A 24,286-nucleotide genomic window follows, 5' to 3' on the forward strand; every position below is an offset into this window, starting at 1 on the left:
ATGGTTGTTTGTGACAATCTTGTCAAGAGTGTACCCTCCTGATACCCTTCAACTTGGGGTTTCCCCGGTCTGTGTCGAGGCCTGGACGATCCACGAAAGCCCTGGCAGTTCTTGCCTCTGTGGAAGTTTTACCGTGGTGGTTAGGGACATGTTTTCTCCAGGCTGTTTTCCTTGGCTTTTCCTGGACCTGCTGCCTTAATACTCTCTGCCTGAGAATTCGTAGTTAGGTTGACCTGCCTCCTCTCCCAGACTGTTTGCTTGGCATGAGGTGTGGCTAGAAGGTTGTGAAAGCAGCATCGTTGGCTCTGCTCGGCTGCTGCTCCCTGAACTTTGTGACTTGAGGTTGTATCTCTTTCTGTTGAAATTGGTCATTTTTACTGGATTTTTATTCTAATAGTTATTGATTTCATTATGCATTGGGAGAAAGAAAGAGAGTTGCTTCATTTTGCCTCATTCCTTATAATAATTTTGTGTTTGTTTGATTGCAGAGAATGGGGAGAAGGAACCCCCAACGACACTACTCTGGGTTCAGCACTTCCTGGCACAGCACTTTGATAAGCTTGGGCAGTATTCTTTGGCTTTGGATTATATTAATGCTGCAATTGCTAGCACCCCAACTCTAATAGAATTATTCTATATGAAAGCAAAAATTTACAAGGTAAAATCTTGGTCATGTTTTTTGAATAGTGGAAGAATTTGGCCATTTTAAGGACCCATGGAGTTCTTTCTGTGTGGAGATAACTTTTAAGGCACCCTGATTATTTATTCCCCATATTCTAATAATCCTAAGGAGTTTTATGTTGCATAGTCAGTGTTAATCATTTCATTCAGCTCTTAGTAAATATGAATTTTAATGTATCTAAAAAATTCTAGATAGATTTGACAGAAATGTAACATTTCTAATTTGTCTTTAAGAACTTTTTCTGTTGTATCGTACCCATATTCTCTTAATCATAACAGTGATGTCTTTAATACTTTCATCTCTTAAAGCATATGGGTAATCTCAGAGAAGCTGTCAAGTGGATGGATGAAGCTCAGTCTTTGGATACGGCTGATAGATTCATCAATTCCAAATGCGCAAAGTATATGCTTCGGGCAAATATGATAAAGGAAGCAGAGGAAATGTGCTCCAAGTTCACAAGGGTAAGAAGTAGCATGTCATTGTCTGAGTTAGTAAAATTAAACTTAAATTCTCTGGTGATGCGTGAAGTTTGCTGGTATAGTTCCTTGGAATTCACATTTGTCGTCATTTTTTGAATCTTATTTAGCTCATAGCCTAAGTGTGATTGCTTACTGTGGTTGATGAGTGTGCACGTGCTCCTGGTGTGCGCATGCTAAGTCGCTTCAGTCATGTCCAACTCTGAGCAGCCCTGTGCACTGTAGCCTGCTGGGCTCCTCTGTCCTTGGGATTTTCCAGGCAAGAATGCTGGAGTGGGTTGTCATTTCCTTCTCCAGGGGATCTTCTGACCCAGGGATCGAAATCCGTCTCCTTTGTCTCCTGCAGTTTCAGGCAGATTCTTTACCACTGAGCCATCTGGGAAGCCCTGCAGAGATGAGAAGTGAAGTACAATAGAAGTACAATTAGAAATGAGCGTATTTAAGTTAAATAAGTTCAGTAGTTTAAAAAACAACAACAACACACCCATGCAGCAAACCACAGCCAACTAGGACATGTCCGAAAAGACCCAGGAGAATGAGAAAGAAGGGGCAAGTTCAGCTGTTTGAGGAAAGTAGTTCCCAAAGTCTGGAGCTCAGCTTGCTCGTCACAATCGCCTCCAGCCGTCCACTCTTGACAGCTTGCTGTGCTGTGTAGAGAGCTGGTTAGTTTACCGCATTGCCTCACTGGCCAGGCGTGTCCCTGATGGTGGTGGGCATCAGTGAGCTGCGGGAGGAGGGATGCTAATGACTTCCATACCAATTCACATCTGCTCTGTAATACGTAAGTGAAGTGCTCCTATTTCCTTCTTGCAGATTTTTCAGTTTATAATATTTGTAGAGTTGCTGAGGCAGGTTGAATAGTTCTAGTTGGTAAAGTTTTGAAATGAAAAATACGGTCAATTTCTTATAAACATATGTAGTTATCAAACGATGGAATACCTGTAGCCGTGAAGACGACATAAAATGCCACCATAATTTTGTTTACCCAGAGATAACTGGGTTTTATACTTTCAATGAGAATTCTGAAAATTAAACTGATAAACAGTGGGTGTGAAAAAGAAATGGAAGACTGAACTTAATATACCCATATCTTTGCTGTCATTCTTGGGGTCCCGTAAAATGCATTTTAAATAACTGTCCTACATTGTGACAGAGCTCCACGTCCCTGCACTGAGACCAGGCACTCTGTGCTTTGCCTTCTCCCGGGATACACACTGAGCCTGAATTAGCGAATATTCTTTCATTTAAAAATTTTAATGTATTATTAAATAATTCACTGCTCCTTATTGTTGTCATAATCCTCATAGACATAGTTCTGAAAGGAAGTGACAACTGATGGCTTGATGTGGAGGAAGGAGACTTGCAAAACTGAAAAGCGGGCTGGAAACTACTATGAAGAGATTTGAAAACAGTGTTGCAAATAGTAGTGATCCTAGGTCAGCAAGGGAAAGGTTAAGTGGCTTTTGCTTAATAGACAAAAGACAGGTGCTTCATAGGATCCCTGTCTTAAATAGGTTAAATGAAAGCTTTGGTGTTTAAAACTTAGCTTCAGTTACCTGTAGTCTTTTCTGTGTGGGTTGTTGACTGTCTCAAGAGAGTTGGGTAAATAAGGCATACAGTTTCAAGTTGGTAGGAGCCTTTTGGAAGCACATTGATGTGTTTATTATATAATTTGTCACTGCTACTTGTTGTCACCGTAATCCTCATAGACATTGTTGTAAAAGAGAAAACGGGGTTTTTAGGCTCTCTTGTGTTGTTTGCTTTCTTCATTTGTGGTTGCTTCCGTTTCAGGAAGGGACGTCTGCCATGGAGAACCTAAATGAGATGCAGTGCATGTGGTTTCAGACAGAGTGCATCTCCGCTTACCAGCGCCTGGGAAGGTACGGGGACGCTTTGAAAAAGTGCCATGAAGTAGAGAGGGTAAGTTAACAAGAGTTTGGGCTTCATTTTTCTCCAGAAAAGCAGGTAGATTTCTACAAGGGCTCATCTACCTCTTCTAACGACTTTGGAAAACTTCACTGTGAAAAAATTCTCGATCTTTAGCCTTTCAAACATTCAGAAATTATGAATAAATGATTCCTTTCTTTGGATCCTCAGGTGGTAATGAGGTAGACATGTCTGCATATTTTTGTCTGAAGCAAGAAGAGAAGGATTAGTTAAGTTACTGTTGGCTATTACTAACATGTACTCAAAATTTCTCTTTCCTAATTGGGCCGTTACTTGATTTTCATCCCCAGCCTGGAAAGATGCACAGGCCGAGGGCCACCTCTTTCCGCTCTGTGTCAGGATCTGCTCTGTAGTCAGCCTCTCTCCAGTTTGTCTTCCCAGGGTGTGTGTTCTCACCTCCTGCACTTCTGTACCCAATGTGCGGCTGGCTTGCAGGCTTATGTTACGACTTGCTAGGATCATGGGTGCCATGTGCCTTAGGAAGGGGGACTTTTCTTTTCCTTGTGTGTGAATTTTTGTTTTCCTGTTCTTTGTCATCTCTGAAGCACTCTCCTTCCAAATGGACCACGGGAGGAAAAAGAGCCACAATGCACCCCCGAGGCAGGCCTCAGCAGCCTTCAGCCAGGGGTCACTCGGCAGCCCCGTCCTGAGATGGCGCAGTCAGGTGAGCCTGCGGTCTGCACCCTGGCAGCCACTTTGGCCTTCTTCCCCACGTGAAAGTTGTGAAGTTGCCCAAAGAAAGGCTGGACCTCTTAGGGGGTGGCTTTGGTCGGGAACTGGAACTAAGATTCCATTAGAGCCCTTTCAGAAGTAGTGTAGCTTTTGCTTTGTACTTTGCTTTTTAAGCCTAAATTTGATGGCTGATTGCTGGGGAAAACCCTTCTCATCTTCTCGGAAACTATAAAGCCTTTGGATGATATGTGAAATATTCAGGCAATATCCAAGCATCATAAGTGTAAGTCGGGCTCTGATTTCTGTGACCAAACCATAGATCACTAGCTTGTTTTGACATCCTAGACGATCGTCACTTTAAAAGCATTCTGCTCGTTACTAAGGAAAGATGCATTTCTGTTACTCAGAACATTCTCACGGAGCCGAAGCTTGGCACTTACACATTAGTTGTTCCAGCACGACTGTAATTAGAAGTTGATCAGACTTTGTGTGGAAGTCAGATTTCAGCACCTTGGGATCATTGGGAACTTCTCCATCTCTAGTCCCGTTCCTCCTAGCATTAGTGACTACTTTATTCTTTTTAATGTTTTTTATGAAAAAATTGTTAGACTATGATTACTAGCTGTTCCATTACTAAGTTTCATTTAGATTATGCTTTCTCCTGAGTTTTTAGAGGTTTTGAATAACTACAGTTGACCCTGGAACAAAGTGGGTGTGCGATGCCAACCCTCTGGGAAGTTGAAAATCTCCCTGTGACTTACAGTTGGTCCTTTGTATACGTGGTTCCTACGTATCCCTGTTTCTGAATCCATGGATGAAACCAACCATGATCACGTGGTCCTGTAGAATTTACTGTTGGAAAAAACTCACATATCAGTGGGCCCACATGGTATTGTTCAAGGGTCACCTGTATTTCCAGTTTAAGAAATGTGTTTTGACTGGTAGAAAGCATTTTTGAAGGAAAAAAAAATTATAGATGATCACTGGTTATCAGAGATGGTAGAAATCATCACCCTCTGGTTATCTTATGTAACTATCATCATTGGAAACTTTACTAAGTATCTTTAGGGTTTGCTGTTGGTACTTAAAAATATAGCCAGAGGCAGATACAGAAGAAAAGATCCTATTCATATTATGCTTATAAGCTAGTCTTTATAGTGAGTAATTCATGCTAAAAGGAAAAACATTAGTGTAGAGTACAGATAAGGTGATTGTTTGCTGATGAATGCTTCTGAAATGATTAATTTTTCTCTCTCATTTTGACTGCACTGGGTCTTTGTCGCGGCACAAAGGAGCTTCGCTAGTTGTAGCGCGAGGACTTCTCTTGTGAAGCGAGGCTTCAGCGGCTGTGATGCGTGGGCTCTGGTGCACAGGCTCAGTCGTCCCAGCGCGCTGGCTGCTCTCCCTGTCTTGAGCAGGCGTGGTTGCCCCCAGGCCTGTGGGGTCTTAGTGCCTTTACCAGGGATGGAACCCAGGTCCCTGCATTGGAAGGCTGATTCTTAATCTCCAGACCGCCAGGGAGCTCTCTGAAATTAGCTTCTAATAACATTAATGTCATCTAAAAGAAAATTCTTGATGATAACAATTGTAAGGATTTAGGAGTAATTACAGAATTAAAAGATACAACAAATACCTATTTGGGTTATCTTTGTGCCTGGGTTTTAAATATTTTAGTAAAGAAACGAGCACCCTATTCAAAAATAAAACTTTGGGGACTTCCCTGGCAGTCCAGTGGTCAAGGCTGCTTTGCCAGTGCAGTGGGGGCACAGTTTGAATCCCTGTTCAGGGAACTAAGATCCTGCATGCTGTGTGGCAAAAAAAAATTACATATATATATATATATATATATAAAATTTTACAGTTGACCTTCTAAATAGAAGGTTATTGAATAGAGAACTAAGTTCCAAGAAGGACTGAGTCCTTCTGCCTTCAAGAATTCTTTCAGTGAAGGCAGTTTCAGCCTAGGACATACCGCTTTGCACTCTTACTCATTGGATTTGAAATGTTAGAATTCTAGAATGGTCCACTGTAGTCCTTTTTCTGCCTCCTCCTTGCCTTCCTTACAGGGTTTAAGATTACATGTAGTGATTATGTAGTCCAACCCAATCCGATGTTTAGAACTTAAGTTTTATTAAAAATAAGACAGAATGACCACCTTCAGACTATTGGCTATAAACTTGTGTTCAGAATAATATTTTAAACTATTTTTTCTTTCAAGAATTGAGCCCCCCCCCCCTTTTTTTCAGGTGATTAGTTTCTCATTATTTTAGCATGTTGATTTATATCTCAGAGGAGCAGTGCATATTTCTAAAACTTTCTGATAAGATCTAAGGTTTCCAGTAGATCAAAACCATAGGATGTTCGTAACTTTATCTTTTTAAAATTTTTTTATTTTATTTATTTACGGCTGTGCCGGGTCTTCAGTGCTGTGTGGACTTTTTCTCTAGGTGCAGCACCTGGCTTCTCATTGTGGTTGCCTCTCGTTGCAGAGCAGAGGCTCCAGGGTGCACAGGCTTTAGTAGTTGCAGTTCCAGGGCCCTAGAGTACAAGGGCAGTAGTTGGGGCCCACAGGCTTAGTTGCTCCACAGCATGTGGGATCTTGGATCAGGGATCGAACCCATGCCTCCTGCATTGGCAAGGGGATTCTTCTCCACTGAGCCACAAGGAAGCCCGTAACTTTATCTTCCATTGCGTCTTCATCTTTATCAAGTTGACACTTACTTTATAACGACAGATTTTCTATAAAGGAATTAAGAGTTGCTCATTGCCCTGGTTGGTCTGGCTATTACTTCTTTTACTTGTTTGTTTGTTTATGGCTGTGTCAGGCCCCTGTTGCAGCACACGAGATCTTTGTTGAGGCATGCACGCTTCTCAGAGTTGTGGCACGTGGACCCAGTAGTTTGGGCTCATGGGCTTAGTTGCCCCTCGGCATGTGGGATCCTAGTTCCGCACCCAGGGACTGAGCCTGTGTCCCCTGCATTGTAGTTAGAGAGACCTCTGTATGGTGAAGTCACATGGAACTGTTCACACACATCAAGCCCATCTCAGCTCTTTGTGTTGGCAGTTAGCTGCAGGATGTAACCTGGTGGGGACACTGAGCAAAGAGGATATAGGACATCCCTGTACCGTCCTTGCAACTTCTTTGTCCATGTTCATTTCAAAACGAAAAGTCAGCCTAAGATGATTTAGTTGCTCTTAAGTAGGAATATGCCATACTGAGCAGGTTCCTGAGACACGGGGCTTTGAGCGCAAGAACTGAGAAAGCCTCAGACACACTAGGATAAGTGGGTTGCTTTGTTTCTGGAAGACGGTGGCTGGAGAGAGGCGGCCTATGGGCGGTTACTGATAAAGAGGCGGCTTACACGCTTGTGGTTTCGTGTGGCTCCCTCGAGACCTCACTCAAACCTCATGCTCTAGGAATGTCTCTTGAAACTTGCGTCTGCTTTTTTTTACACATAAAGAAAACTGCAACCTCTTGGACGTTTTCGTCTCATCATGTGTTCCATGATTTGGGGCACTGCCATTTTTCCTCAGTCAGTTGTATTGAATTTTAAGATATTATAGTGCTAGGTATAATGTGATTTATATTAACCATGAACAATTATGTAATTCCTTCATTAAAAAAAGTTATTTGATTTGTTTTATTGATGGGAGGAATGAAACTTACAAATATACCACTAAAGCATGGTTCGTGAAGTAGTAAATATAAACTAATGTGGAATAGTCATTTTTTTCACTGTTTCTTTCCCTTACACTGTGTACGTTTATTCTTTTTATCTTAATATTTTAGAATATCAGGCTCTTAATGTAATTCTGTGTATGATGTATTTCTAATTACCAAGACAACTAAAATTATTGAATGAGTTACTGGGCCCCCAGGACAGAGGGAGATGAAGTAGTAGAAGAGTTTGATGTGTGTTTGTGTAATGAATCATTCATTTTTCTATATATTTTTGGAGCAGCTAAAGTAGGGAAAAAGAAAGAAGATGGAGGTGGAGGTGCATGTAGGGAAGAAAATAAAAGTATAAATTGTTTTATTGGGGAGTTAGTCATCTTTTCTTTCATGTAAGGGATTAGTTCTTAACCCTTTGAGGGCCATGGGCCCTTTGAGAATCAGTTGAAAGCTTCAAGCTCTCTCTTTAGAAAAAGGTTACTTTGCTTGTTTATACACAGACTCCAGATTTAAAACTTTAGCTAAAATGGGATATAGTTAGATAAACATGAGTTTAATGAGTGAGAGAAAGCCATAACACTCTGTGCTTGTGAAGCAGTTTACTGTTTAGTATGAACTTTAAAATAATTACTTGATCCCCTAACAACCTATGAGATTGGCTGTATACATATATTTTTTATTCCTAACTTAGGTTAAATAATTGAGGCTGTAGGAAATTACGAAGTCACATGCCTGAAAAGCAGCTTGTCTCTTGAGTTGGCACATATTACGCTTACTGAATGTCTTCTGTGCTAGGCCCTGTGCCAGGGAGTGGGGATGGATATGACAGGCTTGCCCTTGAAGAGGTCATGGTTGAGTAGAACCATCTGATGTATAGACATTCAGTGTAAACCTGTATATGTTTAGTCTCCACTGAGAGCTCTGTTTAACTCTACCTTGCTGATTTTGAGGGAATACTGAGAAGTATTTATTAAAACTAAAATATTGGTATATTCTAATTTCCAGGTTTAAAGAATAACCTGGGCATCTGCCTTTCTTTTATTAGGCTGTGCCACAAGGCTTGCGGGATCTTAGTTCCCCAGCCTGGGTTGAAAGCACCAAGTCCTCACTGCTGGTGCTCAGCAGTGACTCCATGGACTGCAGCCCGCCAGGCTCCTCTCTCTGGAGTGGGTTGCCATTTCTTCCTCCAGGCTTAACCACTGAACTACCAGGAAGTTCCCCTCGTCTCACTTATTACATATAAATTGGATATCATGAAACATGATTTATAGGGAATGGGGACGGAATCTAAGGAAGAGAAGCTTAAGTTGAATGCAAAGAACAACTTGAGGTCCTTTGTATGTTAAACCCTGGAGAGGGCAACTAAGTGAAATTGCGACTGCTTACATTATCTTACGGGCTTTTTATTATTTTCTTTTCAAAAAGTAGGCGTTATTGACATAAATGTAAGGGATAACTTTGTGGTTTTGTTTTTAAGCACTTTTCTGAGATAACTGACGATCAGTTTGACTTCCATACTTACTGCATGAGAAAGATGACCCTTCGGGCCTACGTTGACCTTCTGAGATTAGAAGATATACTCAGGAGACATGGATTTTATTTCAAGGCTGCTAGATCAGCTATTGAAATATACTTGAAACTGTATGATAATCCCTTGACCAGTGAAAGCAAACAACAAGAGAGAAATTCAGGTAACTAAAAAGAGACTTGTTTAAAGAGACTTGAGAACACAAAATTTCAGAATGTCATTAACTTAATGATGGAAAAGTATATTATCAAATGAGTGTGAAGGCAACATTAGATAATGGATATACCCCCAAAAAAGTAGGGGGAAGACTTAGAAAAAGTTGATAGGGTGTTGTCCTGTAACTGATGTTTATGGGCTGTTTTGTTTTGTTTTTTAAAGTGGTAATTGAAAATAACTGAGCTTTTTAGAGAAAAAAATATATCTGTACATTTTCTAATACCTACTTGACTGAAAAGAGTAATGCCAATGAGAATATCTAAATACAACGTTTTACTCACTAACATGTCAATACCCAAGAATATTTGAGAAATAGTGGCATGAAAGCAGATTTCTGATCACCTATACCTGTGTGCTTTGTCTCACTTCTCCTTGAATTTTTCCAAAAGGATACTCTTCAACTCCACTTTATACAGTTTGGGACTTGAGAGAGAGGATTTGCCTAAGCCCATGTATTGTGTAGGAGGAAGAGCTAGGCTAGAGTTGGTTGATTTTAGTTGATGCAGCATTTGCTGTTGCCCTTGGTATGCCAGGTGTAAGTAAATCATTAGGAATATACCCTCTAAAACTTTCATACAGTTGCCTCCCCTCCCCTCCAAATGTACTAGTGAAAGTTGCTCAGTTGTGTCTGACTCTCTGCGACCCCGTGGACTGTAGACCATGGGATTCTCCAGGCCAGAATACTAGAGTGGGTAGCCTTTGCCTTCTCCAGGGGGTCTTCCCAACCCAGGGATTGAACCCGGGTCTCCTGCACTGCAAGCGGATTCTTCACCTTCTGAGTCACCAGGGAAGGCCAGATATACTAATAGTATGCATTGAGTAAGAATATGAGGAAATTGAGAGCACTGACTCAGAGTTCTCATTCATTTGAATGTTTACAGAAAACCTGTCAGCCAAAGAATTGAAGAAAATGCTTAGCAAGCAGAGAAGAGCTCAGAAAAAGGCTAAAGTAGAAGAGAGAAAGCATGTGGAAAGAGAACATCAACCAAAAAATCAAAAAAAAAAACGGGATGAAGAAGAAGAAACCAGTGGTCTCAAAGAAGAACTTCTACCTGAAAAATTAGAAAGGGTGAGATGACTATACTGTATTTATTTGATAAGATTTGTATTATTTAATTCTCTGCTGACCATAAATATGATTTATTTGAATCTGTAAATCAGAAGCCAAATTTGTAGTGTTAGCTAAGATCATTTTGATGGTCATCAGTTACTTTTAAGTGATAATATGTGAGTTTGGGCTAATGCAGATTATAGGTAGAATTATACTTGTGGTAGGCAGAATAATAGCCTTCCAAATGCGTTCATGTTCTAATCCCTGAAAACTGTGAATATATTACGTTACATAGCAGAGAGAATTAAGGTGGCAAATGAAATTTAAGGTTATATATATAGCTGGCCTTTAAATAAGACAAGTAAACTAAGATCCCACATGCCTTAAGTATGGTGAAGCCAAAAAAAATTTGAAAAATAAAAAACTGGACAGGGAGAGGATTCCTGGACTACCCAGTGAGCCCAGTGTAGTTAATCACAGGGGCCTTAAGGAGAGGAGGGCAGCAGGCAGGGAGGGCTGAGTGATGGGAAAGGAGCCTGTCCTCTGTGGCTGCCTGTGAAGGAGAGGGGGGGCCCGAGCCAGGAGAGGTGGGCATCCTGAAGAGGCCGAGAAAAGGCGTGGAAACACTCTCCCTTAAAACCTCCAAGAGGAAACGCAGTCCTCTTGGAGTGCAGTGAGACCCACGTTGGACTTTGAACCTCCAGAACCGTGTCAGATAAATTTGTGGGGTTTTGTTTTGTTTTGGCTGCAGTGTGCGGCATGAGGGAACTTGGTGGCCCAGCTGACACCATTTGGTGTCATTTGAGGGTCTCCAAAGAACTCCAGTACCACAGTCCTGTATGTCTCGGTGCAGAGAGACTTCAGCAAGAGCAAAGTGATGTGTTAGACTAGACACTCGGGAGGCTTACAGGTGTGCAGGCGGGGGAGTGCCACGCCCGAGAACATAGTCGGCTGCAGTGAGGAGGAGGGAGAGGACCTGTGTGTTTTCTCGAGCGGACGCTGTGCTTCCATCACCTGCTCCTCCTCCAGGTCGGGCTGGGACTCTTTTCGTGTCCCTACACAGTCAGGCTTGGGTCACATTTTGCTCTTTCTTCTGTGTGCATGTCCTTGGGATCATTGATGTGCTGAGCTCACTGGGCAGGATGTGGGCCTTGTGCCACCATCTTCTTATTGTTTTGGGGCATGTCCTGTGCTTCTGTGCAAGACTTTGCTGCCAAGCAAGGCTGCTTGGTTTTGTGGTTAAGTAAACCTGCTTTCTTTTGAGTAATCATTAATTTAAAGAGGTCGCCCACATTTTTTCTACTTAAATTCCCTTGTGGGATTAACTTTAATCACCTACTTTGTCCCTTTACTTTGTCCTTATCATAACCAGAGATTGAATGCATGCCCCCTGCATTGGGAGCACAGAGTCTTAACCATGGTATCGCCAGAGAAATCCCTAAATTTGTGTTAATACAGTAAATTTTTGGTAATTTGTTAGAGCAGCAATACAGTGAAATATGGCAGCATTTTATATACTTTGCTAGATAATGTTTCAGCAGCAAAGAGAATAGTAGCTTATCTCCACAATTTTTTCAAAATATTAATAGTTATTTAGGAACCAGATTTAGGGAAATATTTAGCTTTCTAGTTTATTCACTGTGAATCTAATATTTTAAACTTGACTTTTTTTCAATTATGTCATGCAGTTGTATTTGTCTCCTTACTTTAGAATGTCTATAGTTTAAGGGGCTCGGTAGTATAATGGTATTTGTAGTACCACTTCATTAAGTCTACAGAACAATTTTCTGTATTTTTTTTATTTTTATAAAATTATGTTGAATTTTCTAATCATGAAAACAATAGAGCTATTCTCATTTTGAAAAGTATTGACTATACTTTGAAAATTTTTTTTTGCTTCTTAGTTATATAAAAAGAACTATGTAGATTACTTCAGCTATGCATTAGTATAAAATTTGGGGGGAAATTTGACTTGTGTGACTGCTTTTTAAATACAATAATTTTTCTTTCTGTTTCAAAATAGATAGAAAATCCATTAGAAGAAGCTATCAAGTTTCTTATACCTCTTAAGAACCTTGTTGCTGATAACATTGACACTCATCTGTTAGCATTTGAAATATATTTTAGAAAAGGTAATAGTTTGGATTCAGATTTTAATTTTTTATTTTATTGGTGACCATATTCAGTATAATGTTTGTGAGTTAGATCTGTTTTTGTTTCTTAGACCTTCATTTCAACCTCCCACAAATGCTCTTAATCCCTTTTTCCTTTGCTCCTCAAAACTTTACTGAGTAATAGATTAGAATATTATGATCAAAGGAATTATTTGAATAGGCATACAGATTGTTTACCTGAAGTAATTCTTCATGATTTTTCAAGCATTTCTTTAGAAAATAAGTTGTCTCTGATAACCAAAATCAACTTTGAATTTTGCGTTTGAAGATTATGGGAAAGATAATACTTTGTTTCTGGATTTTAAGTGAGGCTAAAATAAAGGGAATAAAATAACATACTTAAATATTGATGCTGTTACTTTTCTAATTTTTTCTGACGTAGGAAAGTTTCTGTTAATGCTGCAGTCGGTTAAACGAGCTTTTGCTATCAACAGGAATAACCCATGGCTACATGAATGTTTAATTAAATTTTCTAAATCTGGTAAGTATAAAAAAGGTAATATTTATGTAAAAGTAATTATGACAGTTCGCCTGTCTTCTATTAAGCTGGACATGAGAGATTAGTACAAAGAAAAAAGTTTGCAAAGTACTTAAATGAAGATACTAGCAAAGATATATTAGAAATTAGTACAGTTTAAGCTGGAATATATTTATATTCCAAAGGAGCACTCTTATTTTTATTATGTAAAATGTATCAGGCTTAATAGTAAATATGAATGTATTTCAATTGATTTTGTTTCAAAGGACAGGCCAAACATACTGTAAACTACAAATGTTCTGTTTTTATAGTGTCTAATCACAGTAACCTTCCAGACATTGTGAGCAAAGTTCTATCTCAGGAAATGCAGAAAATATTTGTTAACAAGGACTTGGAAAGTTTTAATGAGGATTTTCTCAAACATAATGCTACCTCTCTTCAGCATCTACTTTCAGGTTGGTATTTAGCGCCCAGGGTTAAAATGTTTATGGCAGAAAGTTAGAATGTGATGAAAAAAAAAAGTTTAGCAAGATGATCAAACTATCAGAGAAAAAGAACACGGTACCATTTTGATCTTTCAGATTAGGAAAGAGTATTTTTTAACAACCGCACAGAATCTATGGGATGCCGCCAAAGCAACTCTGGAGAGAAGTTCCTGGCAGTACAAGCCTCCCCTGGAAATAACAAAATCTCTAACCTAACCTACCACCTAAAAGGAGAGGTTATTCGTGTCTGAAAAAAGGAGGCTCAAGTATGGAAAAGCTGTAGTGTATGAGCAGTCTTGTATTTTACTGCTGCAGGTGTGAATTGGCCTGACCAAGCAGGGAATCAATTTGTCGTTCTTAATCAAGAACTTTGTCTCAAGCTATAGTTATACATACTTGTGTAAATAATTTTAAAGAATCCAAAGCAAAGAAAGAGTTTTCCGTCCGAAGGTATTGACTGGAATTCTGTGTGTAAGGATGAGGAAAAGGATGGAAGCAAATCTAATGAATGTCCAGTTGCAGGGGGAACAGTAGTCGGCCCGTAGGATGGACCACCAGGTGGTGACAGAAAGCGATGTCTGTTCAAAAGATTTACAACAGGGGCAAACAGTGTATAGACAGACTTGATGTTATAATACAGTCTCAACTGTGTAAAAATACCCATAGCATAAAAGCTGAAGACAAGCATGTATTAAAGCTTTAATGGTTGACTTTGAATGTTGAGGTTATGTGAGACTTATTTTTTTCTTGTAATTTTATTACTTTCTGTATTTTGTGTTTTGAGGACTTACTACATCCTGCCCTGTTACAGGAAGGATTTTAGGCAGTCTATACAAATTCATAAAATGACAAGGTAGCATTAACTGTAAACTAGAAAAAGACTGGAAACGGAACTGGGGACAAAATAAATGAAGTACATGATGTAATTAACTATGCTCCTACTTTAAGCCACGTATTTAAATATTTTAACCTAAGCTTTCTTGTTGTAAGGGGAGACTGCTTGGTTCTGTTACCTGTGAAAAAAGTTAATTCCTATGAAAAATTACAGCACTTCTTGGTAGTAGGGGCAGGTAAAAATTTCTCATCAACAACACAGGATAATGGAAGGAGATATTTCTTTATTATAATAATGGGAAATGCCTTTCTAAACATTATGTTCTCAGAAAAAGATAATTTTTACTTCACTAAAAAAAAGCCATAAAGAAAGTAAAAAGGCCAAGAAGGGAAAATATTCACAGATGTGTAACTGATTAAAGCTAATAATATACATACTAACCTTATAGATTAAGAATAAAAATATAAATTAATGAAAGACCAATAAAAAATGAACATGGACCATGAATTTATAGGGGGAACATAAATTGGATTTTACTTTAAAATAGCTTTAAAAATTACTTTCTTCATGAGCATGCAAAGATTTTCCTGTTGTCCATCTATCACACTACTCTGATAATAGTTTGTTCCTTAGGTGTGTTTTATTTTAGAGTATCATGTTTCAAAAGTGATTTTAGTTGAAATGTTGACTGATGCCACAGGGGTAGCCCATATTTACATTTCGGAGGGGTGGGGTTGTTAACCCTGGTCTCCTGGTAAATGTTTCACAGCCATCTCTCTGTCACAGAACAAGCCCCAATTTGTAGGGGCTTTTGTGTGTGTGTGTGTCTAAACGTAATACTAATACTTTTCTTGTGGCCCCAAGCTGTCAGTGGGATATCATGGAATAGGGAGTTAGGGAAAAAAGGCCACTGTGCAGCCCACTGCTGACTGGATACCTGGAGCCGTATTTTAAGTCACTGGTCGGTTCAGATCAAATGTAAGATGTCCACATTTACTGGTTTTGAAATGTCTTGGTATTTCAGGTGCTAAAATGATGTATTTTCTGGACAAGTCAAGGCAAGAGAAAGCAATTGCTATTGCCACTAGACTGGATGAAGCTATAAAAGATAAAAATGTAAAGGTAAGATTTTTCACCAACCGATTGCCACAGATTGTGGATACCGAGTGAGCTAACAAAACATCTCTTTGCAACGTAATTCCTGAGTGGGTCTTCAGAGTTAGGACTGGATTTGAATCTCAGCTCTGCTCACTGTGAGCTGTATCATGTTAGGCAATTTACCTCTTTAGCGTCCTTTTCCTCGTTTATAAGTTGAGGATGAAAAGACGGTCCATCTCAGAGTTAGCATAACAGTTAACTGAAACAGTAAACTGTGAGGTGCTTGACATGTAGTAAGCACTCAGTAAATGGGAACTATTACTGTTAATAAAGGACACGTTCAATGATTATGGGCTTCCCTGGTGGCTCAGAGAGTAAAGCGTCTGCTTGCAATGTGGGAGACCTGGGTTCGATCCCCGGGTCGGGAAGATCCCTTGGAGAAAGAAATGGCAACCCACTCCAGTACTCTCGTCTAGAAAATCCCATGAACGGAGGAGCCAGGTAGGCTACAGTCATGGGGGTCTCAGAAAGTCACACACGACCGAGCGACTCCACTTAAATGATTATAGTTTCAGAGATTCACCTTTTTAAAGTATTAGAATTCTGTTGCTTTTTCAAGGCCTCATAGAACTGATTTTTTAATGTTCCTTTTTGTGGTGATTACTTGTTATAGATAGCAAGAAGTTAATCTTAGAGTGAGGCCTTGTTGATTTTCTGTTGCTTAATTAACAAACTGCATCTTTTGATTAAGGTGATTATTAGCCAGACTATTTTTTAAATAATTATCTTTTTTTCCTTGTTTACATAGACTTTAATAAAGGTTTCTGAAGCGCTGCTCGATGGCAGCTTTGGGAGCTGCAACTCCCAGTATGAGGAGTACAGGATGGCCTGTCACAAGTTGCTTCCCTTCACTCCTGCTTTCCTGCCCGCTCTGAGCGAAGTCGGCAGGCACGGCGCGGCTCTGAACCACACAGCCAACTGTGATGTCTTGGCAAATGAAACTTGAAATCCTCTAGAAAGCTGACTTCTCTTAGACTCAAAGCTGAATTCAGTTTAAGGTTTCTCTTCCAGCTTGTATTTTAATCTAGATAAGAAATGAAATACCATTGACCCTTGAACAGCATGGGTTTGAATTGCAAGGATCCACTTCACGGTTGATTTTTTCCGTAGTAAATGCTGCCTTACTGTGTAATCTGTGGTTGGTTGGATCTGATGCAGAACGCAGGTAGGGAGGAACTGTGTGTGCACAGGCGGCAGACTATTAGTGTATGTGTGTTTTTGACCACACCCAGGGTCAGAGCACCTAACTGTTGCTTTGCGCAAAGGTCAGCTGTAATGGATATCATTTTTTTGAATGGAGCATTCTGTAAGCTTCTTTCATTCTTTATCTGACTCTGCCACTTTACGTGAAAATCTGTTAAAATGACCTGTTTGTTCTTGTACAGTTGTCTTAAAATTTTCACTTATCAACATTGTGATGGTTGCTGTCACTTCATATTGTAACAATGATGATTTCTTAATTAACCTAAGTTGAATCCAGCTCCACTGTATTATTTTCTTTAGATTCAGGTTTCATTTCAGAATTTTATGTTTTGATCCCTTCTTGGTTTGTTTTGTTATTGTCTATTTGCTTTTTAAAGCACATCAATATTCAAGTATTAACTGTATGTCAGAAACGGTATAGAACTCCTTTTGGCAAATATTTATTTAAAGCTTAACTTCAGTGTAATACTTTGTCCACCTTAATTTTGTTCTGATGTACCCATTTTCTTCTTAATATCCATGAAAATGCTGTTGTCTGTTGAATAAGGGTAGTGCAGTTGTATGTTGATGCCTCAGGGTGTAGGGATCCGTTTGCCTCTTACCCATGGAAGTTCAGTAGTGACTTTGTTGCATATCTAGGTCAGTCTTGACCCACAGGCGAGAGCTATGCTTTTTTGACTAAATCACTTTGTGTGCCCCCAGGGAGTTTTAAGTAGTCTGTATATGAGTGGTATGCTTCAGGAGGCCGTGACAGGGCAGAAGACAGATTTCAGTGAGATAGTCTTAACTGTTATAGCTATACATTGACTATTAAATACATTTTAATATCAGCACAGTGAGAATCTAGACCATCAACTAGTCTTGTTACCGAGTCCAAGCTCACTCTGCTCGCCACACCACAGGGCAGTGAATCCCAGAGAGGAGCGGTTAAGACAAGGAAGAGACTTTATCTGGAAAGCAGCCGACCGAGAAGATGGCAGGCCAGTGCCTCAAAATAACCATCTTACAGGGTCTGGATGCCAGGTTCTTTTATAGATCAGAGATGGGGGGAGCTGAGGAAGCAAAGTAAAAAGACTGTTAGTCTTGCAAACATCTTTCAGAATGGCAAGCTTTAGTCAGGGGATGTGTTAATTTCTACCTTCTGCCATCTACAGGTGGACAGGGTTCTGAACAAAGGCACTTTAGTTTATAGGCAAGCACAGGGCCAGGGTCCTCCAGCCAAGCCATTAAGTGTGATCATAATAACAGAAGCAAGTCAAAGAAACCATTTCCTACATGGAGTCAGGATTGGCTTCCTCCCTGCAACAGTGTAACTATTAAAACATAGTGTTGTTGAGCAATATTTAGGGGGGGGATAGCTTTTGTTCTTGGAGAAGGCAATGGCAACCCACTCCAGTGTTCTTGCCTGGAGAATCCCAGGGATGGGGGAGCCTGGTGGGCTGCCGTCTATGGGGTCGCACAGAGTCGGACACGACTGAAGTGACTTAGCAGTAGCAGCAGCAGCTTTTGTTCTATCTTGTACAGAAAACAGTAATAGCATCATTGAATATGTTTTTTTCAGAACCATATAAATATGTCTGTAACATTAATACTTCCTTTTAAGACAAATATAAATTCAAAAGAGATTTTATTTAGAGAAACTGTTCTAATTAAAATTGTTTTCCTTCACGCTGTTTATATTTAGATTCATAATTGTTGAGAGAAAAGAATTCACTGTAAAATAATGCCAACCTATATACTGTAATAAATTATTTTGTACTTACTTGTGTTTGTGTTATTGCTTCACACTATCAAAATTGCTTGTGTTTTTTTATAGCTTTACACTATCAAAATATTTTTGCAAAGATTTTCTTTGAGAGAATACAAAATTATCATAGTTTTACAAGTTTATTTTTTAAAAAATAACCACCTACCAATATTAGTACCACAACAGTTTGGCTTCTTTTTAGTGTTTTAATAATATTAGAAGTAGGCTATCTTTGTCACTAAATACCCTAGGAAACATGTAATTTTTCATGTTATTGTCGGTAAGATGCCGTTTCTTTAAAAGATGCCAGTTAATCATAATTTATGTGGAAATTGTGCTTTCAATAGCAGTCTTTAAAAAGGATTCCATTGGGATCGTTGGAGTTTCTGAGTTACATAGGGTGGGTACAGTGGAGGTGTAGAAGGCAGAAAGAGAGTGACACTGGGATTGGTGAGACCCAGTGGTATGTTCCTCTGTGTATAGAGATTGTATCTATTTACTCCCATCCCACTTTGAGTGTAAGCATTGTAAACCTGGAATGTGGATAGGGATCCTTTTTACTAAGGGTTTTGTATCGTGTCCCTCAGTCACGTCCCTCCACCCTATCCCAGGTTTGGCAGAGGACCTTTTAATTTTGGAAAGCTAAAGGAGATGCATCTGAGAGCTAAGTACTTAGTGAGATCTCTAGTCTCAGCATGAGAAGTCCTTTGAACTTGCCAGGTTTATCGGAACAGATAGGAAAAGGCAAAGATTCGCGTGATTGTGTCATGACTTCAGAATTTGCCTTTAGGTTTCTTGTGGTTTCTTCCTTTTTCTGGCCCTGCCACATGGCTTGTGGGTTTTATTTCCCTGACCAGGGGTGGAGCCTGTGCCCCCTGCAGTGGAAGCACAGAGGATCCTAAACACTGGACTGTTAGGAAATTCCTGGTTTCTTTCTTGAGGAATGGATTTAGCAAGCAAAGCCTACAGGGTAAAAAGCTATATATAATCCAGGCTATGTTTTATTGAGCATCTTTTGTGTGTTAGACATCGTTCCAGGTATGACAAACACAGTAGGGAACAAAAGTGTCCTTCTTTTCATGGAGTTTATATTTTAGTAGGGGGAGAGCAAACAAATTATTATATAATGTCAGGTAGTGATTACTGTGAAGAAAAATCAGGTTTCTGAAAAGCATTATTGAATGTAAGAAGATGAAAGGCTTTTTAAGGATTGAAGAAAACTTACTTTGAGCTTAAAATTGTATATCCAAGCAAGTTAGCGTTAGAATATGACAGCATTTAAAAATATCCTTAGTCATATAAACCTCAGATTTGCCGTAGAAATACTTTTGGAACAATTTTAAGAGGTAACAAAATCAGGACGGTGCTCCTAGAGATAGAATGAGAAGAGTGATCAAGTAACTTTGCAGCGTTGACTGTTCTCAAGCTATTTTTAACGTAACAAAATTCTAGGCATTACCATCAAGGCTGGAGTTGGAGGTATAGACTTAAGAGCTGAAGTGCCTTAAGAGGACGTTACAGACATTGAAAAGCTTAAGAAATTGATGGATTTTTCACTATGCACAAACATGAATATGATTATTAAAAACTAAGGAAAATTTATCTGGTGGAAAGCAGAAAAAGAGGAACAGATTACAGTGGATGAAAAGTTCTGATGGACCACTGATGACAATCAATGGGTTAAACTCAGATTCTTAGATTGTATTAAAATTGTTTATACACTTGAACATTGAAATAAAAGCATGGAGATAGAAATATAGCAAGCTAATATGAGCCAGAATAAAGATGGAGTAATAGTTTGAATAGAATTTAATGCATAACACAGTGGCAAAGGAATTACGTATACACTGATAGAAATACAAATTTATCACTATAAATGGTAAAAAGTAGAAAATTTTTTAACTGTAGTGATACGTATTAACTGGACTTACTATGGTGATCATATAGCAGTATGTACATACAGTGAATTGTGTTGTACACCTGAAACCATTACCTCAGTCATCTCAATAAAAATAATGAGAAGCTGTGTCTACTGTTGACTTACATGCACTTACTTATACCTTAGTTTATATCGAGCAAGAATAGAATGCTGAAGAGAGAAATAGAAATACCAAGTTACAGTTGCAGATTTTAATACATCTTTTTCCCCTCAAAAATTGAAAGATAAGCAGATAAATGGCAGTTAACTGAAGACAGACCATGTAATTAGTTTGAGATAGTGTGTATATATTCTTCACTAAGTATGTGATTGGGAAGGGCTTACTGTTTTTAAGCAGAGTGGGCCAAGAAAGCGTTTCTGGTGGGATGACATTTGGACAGCTTTGCTGATCAGATATTGGTGGGAAGAACTTTCCAGGAGGACTTAACAGGCTCAAGGCCTTGAGGTGAGAATTGTTAGTAGATGACTGAAGTTTTTTAATATGTTGTGGAATAAAAATGTTTGGACATTGTAGATTTAAGTAGCTACAAAACTTAAGAATTACAGTGGATTTCAGTGCCTGGTGACTCCTCTGAAAAGAGTTAATTGAAGAAGGAAACAGAACAGGCTCCAGCTTGAAAGCAGGATTGTGAGCTGGACTATGAACTTTGAGTTATATGCCCAGTATCTATGGATACTACAAACCAACTGGAAAACCAGGCCCCCCCAGATGAAAGAACCACAGGGCTCATACCTAGACTCTCCATTGCCTAAAAGAATACCCTAATTATCTGTGTAACCAAATAGAATCATAAACTCTATTGTGCTTATTGGGGTGTGACCACAGGCCTATTGATAATTGTCCACTGTTAACTACCTAGGCTTAAGGCATATGAATCACGGGGTTAACTTTGATTGTATCTTTCTCTTCCTTTGTTCAGACTAGTTTCAGGGAATTTGGGGAGGTGGGTTTGGGCACGTACACTTAGGGTATATAAGGTTTTCACAAAAACTGGTCAGGGTCCTTGGCTAAGAGGAGACTCTGCCTTGGGCCCGCCAGTGTAATAAACTGCACTTCACCATCTGCATTGTCCTGAGTGAGTTTGTTTCCCGAAACGTGTGGCTACAACATAATGAGGTCTGGTAAGTTTTTAGCTATGAAATAGACTGGATGGTCTCATTAATAGATTTCGTTAACAATTTGTTAAAATGATTTTAATTACTAATAGCATACCTGCTAGCTCTACCCCCTTCCTTCTGAACGTGTGGATGCTATTTCTAAAATTCCCAGGTGGCTCAGTGGTAAAGAATCTGCCTGCCAATGCAGGAGACAGTTTCAATTCCTGGGTCAGGAAGATCTCTGGAGGAGGAAACGGCAACACACTCCAGCGTTCTTGTCTGAAAAACCCCATGGGCAGAGGAGCCTGGCGGCCTACAGTCCGTGGGGTCACAGAGTTGAACATGACTGAGCACACACACCATACAAACTGTGATTAAGTGAACTGTCTGTATCGTCAAGTTGCTAAAGTGTCTTTGTATCACCTGAGTTGGGTTGTGTATTAGCGTTGGCTCTTGGGAGCCTCTGAATCTGCAGCCACATCATCGGTTCCCACAGCTGATTTTGGACTGGTTGGAGGTTTTCTAATTATCAGAAGCTAAGACTGCCTTTAAAAGGACTCCCGTCTGGACCATTGCTGAATTCTGAAAGCCAGCTCACCTATCCTCACCCTATCCTAATCCACCAAGGATCGGTAGGGACTAATCCTCTTGACAGAGCTGTGGCCCATTTCATAGTGACCACTTAAGGCATAACCCCTCTGGCTTGTTCTGAACTAGACTCATCCTCACTGTGTTTTCCTTAGGCTTCCCTCTGTGCCTCTTCCTTTTATTCTATACAACTTACCCTCTGGGACTATCCCACTCCTTGGCTAACCTTTGTTGTTCAGTCGCTAAGTGGTGTCCGACTTTTTGCCACCCCAGGGACTGCAGCACACCAGGCTTCCCTGCCCTGCACTGTCTCCCAGAGTTTGTTCAAACCCATGTTCATTGAGTCGGTGATGCCATCCAACCATCTCATCCTCTGTCACCCCCTTCTCCTGCCTCAGACTTTCCCAGCATCAGAGTCTTCCAGTGAGTCAGCTCTTCAGGTGGCCAGATGTATTGGAGCTTCAGCTTCTGCATCAGTCCTTCCAATGAATATTCGGGGTTGATTTCTTTTACGATTGACTTGTTCGATCTCTTGTAGAGTCCAAGGGACTCACAAGATTTATTGTAGTTACGGTTATCATAGTTATGACAGTTATGTCAAGAGATATGGTTATCAGAGTTCTACACATCTTCCGTGTCTGCCCTCAGCATTTCCTTTTCTCTTGACTTTAACTGAGATCTCCACCCATTATGCGGGTCTTTCAAGTGGAGGCTGTTTATTTTCTCACAAAAAATATGTATCCATATTCCCAATTACTGCTTTCAGCCCACTATTCCACTATTGTTTAAAAACCCATGTTTCTTTGAGATGAATGTCAATGGGCTGTAGTACCCTGGACCCCTCTTTGTTGCTGTCACTTACGTACCCCTCTGACTCACAGACTTAGCTGCGGTGAGGATTAATGAGTTATGCGCAAAGCACTCGGAATGGCCCACACACAGTGCCCTATGCGTCTTCTCAGTCATTGTTACTATCTTTGTCTCTCATAACTGCCTTGCTGGGGAGGCCGACGAGGATGTGGGCTTCTGATGGATTCTCCGGTGTAGGAGGCTTTCCGGTGGGCCTCGAGGAATTTCCTTTTAAACAATAGGAGCTCTGGCCAGCGCTTCTCTGGAGACCTCTGGCGCCTGTGTGCTCCATCAGCCCGCAGGAAACAGCACTGTGTTCAGTGACCCCCACCAGGCGCCCCTGGCCATCAGGTGGGGAGCCTAAGAAACCAACGCTAGGCCCCTCGTAGAAATTCTTTTTTTTTTATTTCCTCTTTAATTATCAGTGAAAGAGGAGAGTGAAAAAGCTGGCTTAAAACTCAACATTCAAAAAGTAAGATCATGTCTTCCAGCCCCATCACTTCATGGCAAATAGAAGGGGAAAATGTGGAAACAGTGGCAGATTTTCTTTTCTTGGGCTTGAAAATCACTGCAGATGGTGACTGCAACCATGAAATTAAAAGATGCTCCTTGGAAGAAACGTGATGACAAACCTAGACAGCATATTAAAAAGCAGAGACATCACTTTTGCCGACAAAGCTCTGTATAGTCAAAGCTGTTTTTTTTTTTTTTTCCAGTAGTCATGTACAGATGCGAGAGTTGGACCATAATGAAGGCTGAGCACTGAAGAACTGATATTTTTGAAGTGTGGTCCTGGGAAAGATTCTTGAGAGTCCCATGGACAACAAGATCAAACCAGTCAATCTTAAAGGAAATCAACCCTGAATTATTCATTGGAAGCACTGATGCTGAAGCTGAAGTTCCAATACTTTGGCCCCCTGCTGCAAAGAGCCGACTCATCAGGAAAGACTCTGATGCTGGGAAAGATTGAGGGCAGGAGAAGAAGGGGGCAACAGAGGATGAGATGGTTAGCATCACTGACTCAACAGACATGAATTTGCTCAAACTCCAGGAGATGGTGAACAACGGTGGAGGCTGGCGTGCTGCAGTCCATGGGGTCGCAAAGAGCTGGACATGGCTTAGTGACTCAGTTCAGTTCAGTTCAGTCGCTCAGTCACGTGCGACCCCATGAATCGCAGCACGCCAGGCCTCCCTGTCCATCACCGACTCCCGGAGTTCACTCAGACTCACGTCCATCGAGTCAGTGATGCCATCCAGCCATCTCATCCTCGGTCGTCCCCTTCTCCTCCTGCCCCCAGTCCCTCCCAGCATCACAGTCTTTTCCAATGAGTCAACTCTTCGCATGAGGTGGCCAAAGTACTGGAGTTTCAACAACACAACAAATAATAATGATCAAAATATATCTCATAAATTAATGAAAACATAGTAACAAAGTAAAAATGCCCGACAGTAGGCTGTAGAGTAATATGGTTTAGAAGACAGCACTC

The 24,286-nt window shown here is 40.2% G+C and overlaps 1 protein-coding gene across 8 annotated transcripts in view; it reads left to right on the forward strand.

The window, feature by feature from the left end:
- The window catches only part of NAA16 (N-alpha-acetyltransferase 16, NatA auxiliary subunit), a 63,445-nt gene extending 45,490 nt beyond the window's left edge, over window positions 1-17,955 (forward strand). For 5 of the 8 annotated variants that reach the window (XM_040267157.1, XM_040267158.1, XM_040267159.1 and 2 more), the window contains 10 exons: window positions 489-658; window positions 991-1,143; window positions 2,950-3,078; window positions 8,928-9,141; window positions 10,076-10,263; window positions 12,269-12,377; window positions 12,802-12,900; window positions 13,209-13,352; window positions 15,242-15,339; window positions 16,124-17,955. In XM_040267157.1, coding sequence (XP_040123091.1) covers window positions 489-658; window positions 991-1,143; window positions 2,950-3,078; window positions 8,928-9,141; window positions 10,076-10,263; window positions 12,269-12,377; window positions 12,802-12,900; window positions 13,209-13,352; window positions 15,242-15,339; window positions 16,124-16,321 — 1,502 coding nt within the window. In that variant the 3' untranslated portion in view covers window positions 16,322-17,955. Of the gene's footprint in view, window positions 1-488; window positions 659-990; window positions 1,144-2,949; window positions 3,079-3,650; window positions 3,770-8,927; window positions 9,142-10,075; window positions 10,264-12,268; window positions 12,378-12,801; window positions 12,901-13,208; window positions 13,353-15,241; window positions 15,340-16,123 lie in introns of those variants that run through there. The other 3 variants (XR_005725703.1, XR_005725704.1, XM_040267163.1) reach the window with 3 other exon arrangements.
- Window positions 17,956-24,286: the final 6,331 nt, after the last annotated feature.

The sequence above is a fragment of the Oryx dammah genome, unplaced genomic scaffold (genome assembly GCF_014754425.2).
Source record: "Oryx dammah isolate SB20612 unplaced genomic scaffold, SCBI_Odam_1.1 HiC_scaffold_24, whole genome shotgun sequence".
NCBI lineage: Eukaryota > Metazoa > Chordata > Mammalia > Artiodactyla > Bovidae > Oryx > Oryx dammah.